Source organism: Hevea brasiliensis, chromosome 12 (assembly GCF_030052815.1).
Source record: "Hevea brasiliensis isolate MT/VB/25A 57/8 chromosome 12, ASM3005281v1, whole genome shotgun sequence".
NCBI classification, from domain to species: Eukaryota; Viridiplantae; Streptophyta; class Magnoliopsida; order Malpighiales; family Euphorbiaceae; genus Hevea; species Hevea brasiliensis.
In genome coordinates, this window is record NC_079504.1 from 28,449,106 (window position 1) to 28,462,062 (window position 12,957).

Below are 12,957 nucleotides of genomic sequence, written 5' to 3' on the forward strand. Positions count from 1 at the left end.
AATATTAATTTCTTATTATATTTTTTTTATAAATTTCACAATTAAAATAAAATCTCACTTTAATTACCTTAAATAAATCAAATATCATATTCCTTCATCAAAATAATGACATAATTATTTACTTATTTAAAATATAAAAAATATTTACTTATTATAATATTTAAAAAAATATATGTTATTAATATTATAAAAATTTTATATAACTTTGAATAATTTATTAAAAATTCAAGTAGACTTTTTTCATTATATAATGTTCACAATAAATATAAAAATTTTAAATTTTTATTATATAAATGAGAAAATTAAACTAGGATTTCTCAAATCTAATATATATACAGTTAACACTCTTCAGTTCAATCTCGCACCAATATAATAATTAACTATTGTCTCTATTTAAGAATATAATGAAAGGTAACAGAGGGTTATCCAATGATTTATTTTATTGAGTGTCACTTCAAATTCAGTGATATATTCCTTTCTACGGAGTTGGGTTAAATCGAGTACGCCAATCAATAACTCTAAATCTCGAGTCTAAGCAGAATATGAACACCATATTATAAAGAGCTTTATTTTTACAGTGAAAAAAAAAAACTTATTTTATGAAGCATAAAGAGTATAAATTGTGTTGGTGGTGAGCTGGCCTTTTCTTGCGGCATAAGTGATGCATGACTCACTTGACCAATGTCTCATACATATTTGCTTGGCAATTCGTTTCTCTCTCTCTCTCTATGAAAGAACCGTCCAATTCTATGCAAATTTTCAGTTTTTGACGTGCAACACTACACCCTTTTCTCAGCCGGCTCTTACTCTGTCTTTCTTCTCCATCTTTCTCTGCAACTTCTTTTTTTAAGATTGATTTAATTTTATTAGTAATTGAACTCCAGACTTAGTAATTGTAAATTATTTTATTTTAATTAAAAAACCTAAAAAATGATAATATTTTTTTATGTCAAACACAATCTCCAGCAATATAAATACAGAATCTCCCAATTTTTGAAGACAAATCCCATTAATACATCGCCTAAGTTTTGCAATTTCCATGTTGCCTTACGTGCTTTCCCTTGTATTTAAAGGAACTTGAAGCAGACTGAGAATTCCATTTCTCAGTCTTCGATTTTAGTGAGAGTTTCTCTCTGTCTCTCTCTCCTCTTTCTCAGAGCGAGCGAGAGAGAGTTTTATGCATATATGATTTTTGGCCATTGACTAGACATGGTGAATGTTCTGTTTCTGCTGGTTCTACTAGCAGTTATCACCACCGTTCGTGGCGGAGATGTAACTTATGATGGTAGATCCTTGATCATCGATGGGCAGCGAAAGCTTCTCTTCTCTGGTTCTATTCACTATCCACGAAGCACTCCTGAGGTAACCTATAAACACAAAACTCTTCTGGGATTCATTATTTTTATATTCACTTGCATTCATTAATTATACATCCATAATTAATATATATATATATATATATATATATATATATATATATATATATATATATATATATATATATATATATATATATATATATATATATATTAATACAAAAAACATAAATTTGAGCCAAATCCAACATTAATATTATTTTCTAAATATGAACCATCTAATATTTGAATCCGTTTTAATATTGTTTGATTGTATTGAATACTTAAAATTACTTAATTATATTAAATTATTTTAATGGATATTATAATTTCTGGCATTTGTTTAGCTTTGAAAAATTCTGTGGCTCAAAACTCTAATTTTGTGTCACAAATCAAGTGAATTTTCCCTTCAACATTTAGTAGAAGGAAGACGCAATAATAATAATAATAATAATAATAATAATAATAATAATAATAATAATAATAATAATAGGCTAATTGTCCAAGACATGTATTATAATATAAGAATACAAAAGCAACTTAAACTCTCCATTAAAAAACATAAATATCTATAACGAATTTAGTGGCAAATATTAATTAGCGATAAATTAATAATGGATTAATGACAGATCCATCGTTAATACTTCATTGATTTATGAATGATACTTTAGCAACGAGAGTATTAGTGACAGATTAAAATTGATCACTAAAAGTCAAAATTTTAAATTAATTATAAATTAGCGATGAATTCTGATATTGCTGAAAACTTCATCGCTAATAAGTTTCAACGAGAGATTTGCGATGAATTAGTGATAGATCTGCTACTGATTCATCGCTAATCTATATTTTTAAGATGAATGTGCGATGATCTATAAATTCATTGTTGATATTCTATTTCTTTTATAGTGTATGTAAAATTAATTTTTATGTTAAACAAAATTATTAGTGAAATTCTTGAATAATTAAGCAATTAATTTATATAAACTCAACTATTTATATTATTTCAACCCTTTAATATTCTTATGGCTGTTGAAAGTTGAAAAAGAGGCTGGCAATATTCACATGAATGCAATGTTTACTCTCACTCCCTCTTTTTTTTAATATTTCAAGAATATATCTTATTTATATATATATATATATATAATTGATATAATGTAACCATTTTTACTCATAATTTTTAGCTCCTCGATATTGTTAAAGAATAGATTTCCTCGAGATTGTCATGAAGCCCAGTTGCAATCTTTTATGTTTTAAATCTTTTCTTATTTGTATTTATTAATAAATACATACTAATTAATTTCCCTTTCAGTATCTTAATTCCACAAACTTTCTAGACAATGTTAATCCAACTGTTCAGATATTTGCTTCTGCTAGTTGTTGTTTTACTCTCCACAGGCACTATATATATATATATATACATATATATATATCAAACCGAGTGATATATACCTTTAATCATTGAAAATTAAAGTACTAATAAATATATTAATTATTAATAAATATTATTGAAAATTAAAGTAATATCTTAATAATTAATATATTTATTAGTACTTTAATTTTCAATAATTATTTATTAATAATTAATATATTTATTAATACTTTAATTTTCAATGATTAAAGGTATATATCACTCATTTAATAAGTGTCTAATAAAATTTACACTCTTTTAATAGTGAACATTATTTTTTAAAAAATATTTAATTAGTTTTATTTTCATTCTTAAATGCACTTTGAGTTCCAGCTCTTAACAGGTTGGAATTCAATGGTAGTGATGTAGTACAATATGAATTGACGATCAGTACAAGAAATATACCAGTTATAATAATACAGAAACTGGATCTCTGTAAAATTAATTAAGTTTTGTTCTATACTATATAATACATGGTTGGAGTTACATTGCGGGGATTTCACTGCATCACCATTTTTAAATACATAAAAAATTAATCAAAGGATTCTCAATTAATTAATGATCATATGATGAACTATACATTTTTTACTGTTGAGTAAAAATAATATATATATATATATATATATATTTTTTTTTTTTTCTTGAAAAGTGATTTCAGAAACAATACCACACATTATATTTAGAGTTCAAAATCAAAAATAGCATTGTTGTATTATTCTATTTTTAAAAATAAGAACTTTTGCAATGGCAGATGTGGTCATCTTTGATAGCTAAAGCCAAGGAAGGAGGTCTGGATGTGATAGACACCTACGTATTTTGGAACCTCCACGAGCCACAACCTGGTCAGGTACGTGCACCTGTACCTTAAGGCAAATTATACTTTAATATCTTGTATTTTGGCCCTTTTAGTATTGAGAGTATATATTTTATTTTGTTTTAATTAAGAATAATAACTCTGACTTTATTTATATCGTAAAGATAAATTACTAACAATATTAAATGACGTTGGTCCACTATGCATTATGTGGTAATGACGTGACATGCCACATCAATACCACATTACATGACGCAATGTCAGCACCATATTATTAAATTTTATGTCATCATTCATTTTGTTATCTAATTGCAAAGAGTTGAAAGTACTTATCCTAAATTATACTTGTACTTTCATTCTTTTATACTTAGATGATAAAATAAATTATAGCATAAAATTTGATAACACGGCGCTGACGTAACACTTATATATGACGTGATATTGACATTGTAAGGTATGTCATCACTAAATTATATATAATGTCACATCAGCATATCACATCAACATTATTTAATACTGTTAGTTATTTGTCCTTATAAATAAAAGGAATTAAAATTTCTTTTATTTAATTGAAACAAAACAAAATACATACCCTTAATAATAAAAAGATTAAAATATAAGGTACTAAAGTGTATTTTACCCTAGAAATTATTCATTATTTTTTTTCTCCTTTCACAATTGTAATTTTTTAAAGAAGGCAGATTTTCAAAATTTAAAATCTTGATTTTCTGGTCAGTGAATTAATATAGTTTTGTATTCAATTACAAATGCAGTATGATTTCAGTGGAAGACGTGACATTGTAAGATTTATTAAGGAAGTCCAAGCGCAAGGCCTCTACGTTTGTCTTAGGATTGGACCCTTTATTGAGGCTGAATGGTCCTACGGGTAAAACACACTCCCTAATTTAATTAAAACTAATCGAAAATATTTTTTATTATAATATTATATTTTATAAACGTTAAATGTTCAATTTTATCATATTCATTTTAGCATATTTTCAATTTTTTTAAATCAATTCAGAAGTTATAATTTAAGTTCAATTAAATTCTAAAATTAAAAATTTTAAACTAAATTTCTTGATTTAATCTGAAAATTAAAAAGTTTAATTTCTTAATTTTTTCTTATTTTTGGATTAAATTGAGTTTAAAATTGAAATTTATTATCTAATTTAGAAAAAAAATTAAAAATAAATTAAATTAAACATTATCAATAAGTACAGGGATAAAATTGAATATTAAGTCATTTTACAAAACACGTACTAAACTAATTTCAGGAAAAATAAATGACAAGATATGTATGATTATGGTATTGTTGCAGAGGGCTACCATTCTGGCTGCATGACATCTCAGGCATTGTTTATAGATCAGATAATGAGCCTTTCAAGGTTCAGATGCAAAATTTTACAAAAACAATAGTAGGAATGATGCAATCAGAGAAGTTATATGCTTCACAAGGAGGCCCAATTATATTATCACAGGTTCAATTTCAGATTAATATATATAAATATATTGAGAAAATAATTGGGTTTTAATTAATTTTTCATTTTCTTATGTGCATATAATTAAGTAGATTGAAAATGAGTATGGAACGGTGGAAAAATCATATGGTGAGGAAGGGCCAAAATATGTTCAATGGGCTGCTCAAATGGCTGTTGCGCTTAACACCGGAGTGCCATGGGTTATGTGTAAACAAAACGATGCTCCTGATCCTGTGGTAAAAGGCCATTCTAAATGTTTTCCCTTTTTTCAATTTTTTAATTTTTATAAATTATTATAGTTTCTTATACTTGTGATTGTAGTAGTGCAGCCCTTGTAAGAATTTTCATGAATTGAAATGGCTTGCGATAAGAACTTTTTTTTTAATAAAAAAAATATTTTTTTAGAAAAAGTTCATGTTGATTTTCTTATTATAAGAGTAAATATTAATATATTATATTTTTCGATAATGACATAAAGTTAAATATATGAGATTCACTTATCACACTAATTTAAAAATATAAGAAGACTTACTATGTCATTATATACTGAACCTGTTTAATAATTTTATTTTTAAGTATTAAGGATTAAATAATACATGGCTCTCAAGTGCAATTTTTATCCGTCTTTAAAGATTGGATCATATGAGCATAGATCATTATTGGGCTTTTGATATTTCAGATAAATGCATGCAACGGAATGAGATGTGGAGAGACATTTGTCGGACCTAACTCGCCCAATAAGCCTGCAATTTGGACTGAGAATTGGACTACTCGGTAAGCATATGTACCACTTCTTAAGCCCAATTCAGTTCAAATTTAATAAATTTTTGTATTTATTTGGTAAAAATAAATTTAGTTTAAATTCAAATTTTAATTAAAGTTAAATTAAATATTTGTGTTTGTGTGTTTATTTAATTATTGATGGATGAATTTAGTATAATGGAATAGAATGAGAATAAAATAATTATTCAATATTGATTAGCTTTTTCTAGATTTTATTTAAATTTAAAATTGAGTACTATTTCATGGAATTACAATTTTATAATTTTAAATAAATGGTTAATAATTATTATATAAAATAAATATCTTTTAAATTAGCTAGTATGATACAATATTGAAAAATATAGAAGTAAACAATAATTATTCTGTAATCATAAGACTATTCAAATCCTACCTTATTGTATCACTTTTTTCTCATAGGTATGTAATAAATGGCGAGAATATACGCAAGAGAGCTGTGGAGGACATTGCATTTCATGTTACCCTATTCATCATTGCAAAGAATGGAAGCTTTGTCAACTATTACATGGTAAATCATAGTTTTTTCACTATAAATTATATGACATTTCTGTTGAGCCATTTTGGTGTAAAAAAATTTCAGTATCATGGGGGAACCAATTTTGGAAGGACAGCTTCTGAGTTTATTCCAGCTAGCTATTATGATCTAGCACCCCTTGATGAGTATGGTACGTGTTCTATGTATTAACTTTTGTGCCTTTTATCTTAATGCTAATTTTCTGTTTACTAATGAACACACTTAATGATGATTTTAGGATTGATAAGTCAGCCTAAATGGGGTCATCTTAAGGAACTGCATGCTGCAATTAAGCTGAGTTTAACTCCTTTACTTTCAGGAGTGCAAATGAACATCTCTCTAGGCCAGCAGCAACAGGTAAGGACACCGAGAACTGGGAAGAACACGAACTTTCTTTTCTTTTAATTAATTGGTTTAAAATGTTAATAATTTAATTGTTTATGTGCAGGCCTATGTGTTTACTGGACAAGCAGGAGAATGTGCAGCCTTTCTGGTCAACAGTGACACACAAAATAGTGCTTCTGTGCAATTCCAAAATGCTTCGTATGATCTGCCTCCAAAATCCATAAGCATCTTACCTGACTGCAAAAATGTTGCCTTCAATACTGCCAAGGCATGTCAAATCTGCATTATCTGTAGTCTTTTTGTAAATTAATGATAAAGCAGAAACTCTCCAGCACTAGGAACGCCCTTTAATTAATTAATTATTTGGTTTCAGAGGAAACATGTTGCAGTTTTTTCTTGCATTTACCCGTCATCTCAATGGTCTGTTCTTGCAAAATGTCTTGAAACAGGTAAGCACTCAGTACACTACAAGAAGTATGGTAAGAAACAGTTTGCTGGATGGTGCACAAACGTGGGAAGAATTCCATGAAGCTATTGTCAACTTTGATGACACCTCAATAAAATCAGAAACTCTATTGGAGCAAATGAGTACTACCAAAGATGCTTCTGATTATCTTTGGTACACTTTCAGGTAAAGCCACAAATGATCACAGTCACCATATTTAATATTCAATTTTCTCACATAAATAAAGAATTTATATTAGTTTTAAGGGATTGCTTTCGTAATTTTTTTTTTTTTATTCTTTTTCTTTTGGTTAATAGATTTCAGCAAGAATCATCCGATACCCAAGCAGTACTGAATGTGGGATCTCTTGGCCATGTTCTACGTGCATTTGTCAATGGTCAAGCAGTAGGTGGGTTTGTTTGTGCATTGTTTGCTTGGCTACTATGTCAAATCTTAGCAGGATTTAAGCAGAATTCTCATTATTTTTTTTTTCCCCTGTAGGATATGCTCAAGGAAGTCATAAAAACCCAGAGTTCAACCTGCAGAGCACAGTATCTTTGAGTGCAGGGATTAACAATGTTTCCTTGCTAAGTGTGATGGTTGGATTGCCGGTACTATCAAATCTCATGCCTCACCAAATTTTGCACATCATAACCTTATTTGAGCAATTTTGATGTTAGGGTTTAGTTAAAATCTATTCATGCAATTTACGAAATAAACTTTCTGCTCAATTCAAATTTTATCCACTTCTGGTTTAAAGGATTCAGGAGCACATATGGAGAGAAGGGCTGCTGGACTAAGTAGAGTAACGATTCAAGATAATCAGGGTAATAAGAATTTTACCAACTATTCATGGGGATATCAGGTATTGGTTTTTGCACACCAACTCAAGATTCTCTTGTCCTAATAATCCCTAAACGTTCCTGGTTCTACATTCTTTACTAGTTATCATTTGAAGCAGGCAGGATTACTGGGTGAGAAGTTGCAAATTTACAAAGAACAAGGCTCAAGCCGAATCCAGTGGGCAAAGTTTTCCAATGCTCAAAGTCCACTGACATGGTATAAGGTACTAATGCTCCATTAGTATTTCTGCCCATGTTGAGAAGCATTCCAACCATTACGCTAAATCTGCAGGCTCAAATCTTGTTGTTTAACTAGACTCTTTTGATCTCTAATCTAGTGGGTTGCCTGTGTGGCAGGCATTGTTTAATGCACCTCCAGGAGATGTGCCGGTTGCTGTAAACCTTGTTTCCATGGGAAAGGGTGAAGCTTGGGTTAACGGCTACAGCATTGGAAGATATTGGCCCTCATATCGCTCACCAGATGGATCTTCACAAATATGGTGCATAATTTATAAAACCTGAAGGCTGTACATTTTGGCTTTTTTAGCCACTAATTTGTTATCTGACTGAATTTTGCTACTTATAGGTACAATGTGCCACGATCTTTCCTCAAACCTACAGGAAACCTATTAGTTCTTTTGGAAGAAGTGGGTGGGAATCCTCTGCAAATCTCAGTGGACACTGCCTCAATCTCACAAGTATGCAGTTATGTGACTGCTTCTCATCTTCCCCCTGTATCTTCATGGGTAGGATATGATCAGAAAACTAAAGCATATATGAAGATAAAGAGCAGAAGACCAATAGTTCATTTGGGTTGCCCTTCAAATAGCAAGATTTCCAATATTACATTTGCAAGCTATGGAACTCCACTTGGTAACTGTACTGCTACTTATGCAGTTGGCAATTGTCATTCCTATTCTTCAAAAGCCATTGTTGAAAAGGTGATGAGTCCTTTCTTTCACTCCCTTATGTCATAATTGAATCAATTGTAATTCTCACCAGATTTACTGTTTCTTTGCTGACTTGTGATTGCCTATTCTGCTATAACTTTCCAGGCATGTCTGGGGAAAATGAATTGTTCAATTCCTGTATCAACAGGATATTTTGGTGGTGATCCATGTTCAGCCAATGAAAAATCTTTGCTGGTTGTTGCAGAATGCAGATAAGAGCAGCAAATCTCATACCATTCCTTAGCTGGAATGATTTAGGATTACCTTTATGCAATTTTTTTCCTCTCTTCTTGAGGATAATGCTTGTGTGAATTTAAATTTCATTTTAAAGAAATTAATTTTCTGTAACCCATTTACAGATTTTAGTTGATTAGAATCAAAGGAGACATTGCCCTTCACTGATTTTATTCAATTGGAAATTCAGGAAATTAATTTGAAAAACTTTTGATGGTCACTTACTAGTGTTAGTTCTTTTTTGCTAATTTCATTGTATGAAACATCAACATTTCATGTGCTTAATTGGATTCAACATTATTGGACTGGGCCCAAAACAAAGTGGACCAGAATTCTCAAGAAAGAAGTTGAATTAAGAAAAGGAAATTAAGGTTTTATTTGTTTGGTGAAAAATAATTTATATATAAATTTTATATTATTTAGTTATAATATTTAATTAATATTATATGTTTATTTTATATATGTATAAATATTTTTATATTTTAATAAGATTATCAAAATTTAAAAAATAGAAAATCATTTTTTCTTAAGAAGAGAATTATTTTTCTTAAAAATAATTTAGTTTTCTCTTTAATTAAAAAAATATTTTTCATTAATCTATTTTTCTGAGTGCTCTAAATATTAAAAAATATAAAATAAATATTTTTCGTAAAATAATTGGAGTCTAAAAGAAAAGTAATCCAACATGAAATGCAAAATTATGTTAACTTTTTCTTCTTTTTTTTTGATAATTCACGCTAATTGGAAGTCGAATTTAAAATCTCACAATTCTAAAAATAATTTTAATAACACTAATTTAAAGGTTATTAATACTATATTTTTCATATATTATACATTAAATTTACTTTTTAGTTTAATTATAAACAAGTCATTAATTAAAAAATAAAATAAAGAATTAAGAAAATTAGAAATATTAAAATCAATAAAGCATGGTATAAATTGACATATTAATTTAATTAATCTTTATAACAAAACTACATTGCTTTCATAAGGAGTAATGAATGTTTCTACCAACTTCCCAAAACAGAAAAATTAGAGAATTAGAAATACAGTTGACAGGAAATTGCTTAATGGAATGGTAGATAAATGGGCCAACCATCAAATTGCTCAATATTTTAGCCTTAAAGGAATGCCATCTACCAATAATTTCTACCTGCAGCAACTACTCCTTCAAATAAATAAACAAATAGAGAGTGTATCTTTGTCTTTATAACACATGATAAGAGAGAAGGATAGGATAAGTCACCCATGCAATGCTATTTTTCTGATCCCAAAGATCCATTACAGAGAAAAAGGTGATATATCTGAAAAAGAAAAGACAAAAAAAATAGGGTTGTGAATCTTTTAAAATATTAAAAATTGCAACATCACATAAAAAAAATAGCCCCACTCACTTTGATTAGGACAAATGTAGAAAACATGTCTACTCAACTTCTTCTGAAAAAATAAATAGCTTTTTGGCCTTGTTTAGTGGTGCTTAATTAGTTAGCACCATATGTGGTCTCCACTCATTTTCTAATTTTTAAATTTTATTTTTGTATTTTACTTTTATTTTTTAATTTTAATTTATTATTAAAAAAATTTTAAACTTTAATTTTATTTCATAAAAATATTAATATTAAATGTTTTACACTATATGAATCAATTCGTTTTAAATTATATGAAGGAAAAATGTAATTCAAAGCAACTATTTTAAATTATATGAGCATGTAAAATTCAAATAATAAAAAGCAAAAATAATTAATAAACTCTAATTTGCTTTAGTTTAACTTTTAATTTATTATAATTAAGCTTACTTTATTTGCTAACAATTCAAAAAAAAAAAAAAAAATATATATATATATATATATATATATATATATATATATATATATATTTAAGTATTATATTTAATTAAAATAATTATTTTTATTTCTTAATTTCTTTTTAAATAAATTTTTTTATTATTTTTTTATAAAATTCATCAATTTAAGTGTTTTGGTACATAAGCACATGCATTAAGCATTAAGCATACCTTTTATTCTTGTAATGAAACAGCAACTATCAATAACCGAGTCACTAAGCACATGCATTAAGCATACAATAGCATACAATATCATACAACAGAAATAAAAAAAGAAGGGTTCCATGGCAGTTAAGAAAGTTGTGCTCATCCTCCTGTTTTGTTTGATCATAATGAGCGAAAGTTCAAGTGCTAGGATTATTCCCATAACCGCCACCAAATCAAGCTGGCGTAAGATATGTTGCAATGCTTTCGTTTGTTTCTGTTGCGATGAGTGCAGCCTTTCCTCCAATGTTGGATTATCTTCGTCAAAAATCAACGGGTAAATATTTTAATTTTGGGTTGCCAACAAGAGAAATGGTCAACATGGTGAAACATAAACAGTCCAACTGTAGTTTCGTTCTGTCCCTGTTCGACTATCAAAAATAAAAAATTTGCTTATTGAATAAAACTCTTCTCTTGTTGAATAAATGTTTCATGATTATTTCAATTGTTTTTTCGCATTCATAACTGTACCAACTCAAGAAAACTTCCAGCTTTCTTTTTTTTTTTTTTTTTTTTTTTTTTCATTTGTGATGGAAAAACGGGGTTCAACCAAAATTAACTTGGTTTACATCTATATTAATTAATATAAACTAAACAGTAGTTATGATTGTGGTGTAATTATCTGATAAGGACCTCTCAATTAATATTCTTAGAATATATGTGGTAACTTTTTATTGAATTGATGGAATCCGGCCTATGTATCTATAAAGAAAAATCAGGCCTATATATCCTAGTCTTATGATTAATACCCAATAATCTTATAATTCACAGTCACGAATTGGAATTGCCAATTTTGATCTGAAACATGCTCGTGATCAAAACTATTTGCTCCTTTAACGAATCAGAATTAATTTAATTTTAGAAAATTTACAATTTGATTCATAAATTTTGATCGATATTATGAATTGGTCTCTGTATTTTGAAAATTAAACTATTTAATCCTTCATTTTTGCTTTCATCAAAATTAGAGGCCTCTTCGTCCAATTTAGCTGTTAGTCTTATGGATTTTAGTGGTCCAAGGAGAGAGCAAACTTCTAAATTACTAAATTACCCTTACTTTCTCCATCTTCTCCACTTCTATTTCTCTCTCTCTCTCCACATTTTTCTCTCTTTCCTCTGTTTTTCGCTTTCCCATCTCAATCTCTTCTCTCTCCAATTCTACCCAGCAAAAGTTGCCTATTTTACAATATCCTCTCCAAACCTTCCAATTTATCTCTAACAAACACCCCAACAAATTATATCAAGAGATTCAACTAATAAGAACTTACATAAAACAAAAATACAATGTATGCGAGGCTGTGTAAAACTTAGAACAAGTATAAATAGAAAAGGAACACAAAGACCCTTTTTGGTTTAATTTTATGATTAATTCAGTTTGATAGAATTCATTTACAAATGAATTCCTTTACTTGGTATATTTTATATTAAATATAGAATTCATTTTAAATGAAATGAATTTTGCAATTGGTATGAGTGAAAAATTCAATTCAAAATGTTATTTTTCCAAAAATACCCTTCTATATCTATTATTGCACACATTTTCTTTCTTTTCTTTCTTTTTTTTTAATTAATAGTATGAATTTTAAAATAATTATAATGTCGTCTGTTTGTGTATACAATTATTTGTCTATGTTTGTGTTTGGGTTCATTCTTGTTTGTATTTGGATCTATGTCTGTCTATCTATATCAGTTTCTGTCTGTGTTTTTACTTATCTGTCTACATT

The 12,957-nt window shown here is 28.1% G+C and overlaps 1 protein-coding gene across 2 annotated transcripts; it reads left to right on the plus strand.

The window, feature by feature from the left end:
• Positions 1-709: 709 nt before the first annotated feature.
• LOC110644082 (beta-galactosidase 16) lies at positions 710-9,406 on the plus strand. Of its 2 annotated transcripts, XM_021796704.2 has the most exons (18): positions 710-1,362; positions 3,515-3,610; positions 4,351-4,463; positions 4,896-5,055; positions 5,148-5,291; positions 5,735-5,829; positions 6,256-6,364; positions 6,437-6,521; positions 6,609-6,727; positions 6,819-6,983; positions 7,165-7,346; positions 7,478-7,569; positions 7,662-7,771; positions 7,921-8,025; positions 8,122-8,226; positions 8,360-8,502; positions 8,589-8,943; positions 9,058-9,406. In XM_021796704.2, the coding sequence occupies exons 1-18, from the start codon at positions 1,210-1,212 to the stop codon at positions 9,166-9,168; spliced, it is 2,442 nt and encodes an 813-aa protein (XP_021652396.2). In that variant the 5' UTR covers positions 710-1,209; the 3' UTR covers positions 9,169-9,406. The 2 variants fall into 2 exon arrangements, with proteins under 2 accessions (XP_021652396.2, XP_057987357.1); XM_058131374.1 differs by lacking the exon at positions 4,351-4,463 and having other exon boundaries at positions 1,318-1,362.
• Positions 9,407-12,957: the final 3,551 nt, after the last annotated feature.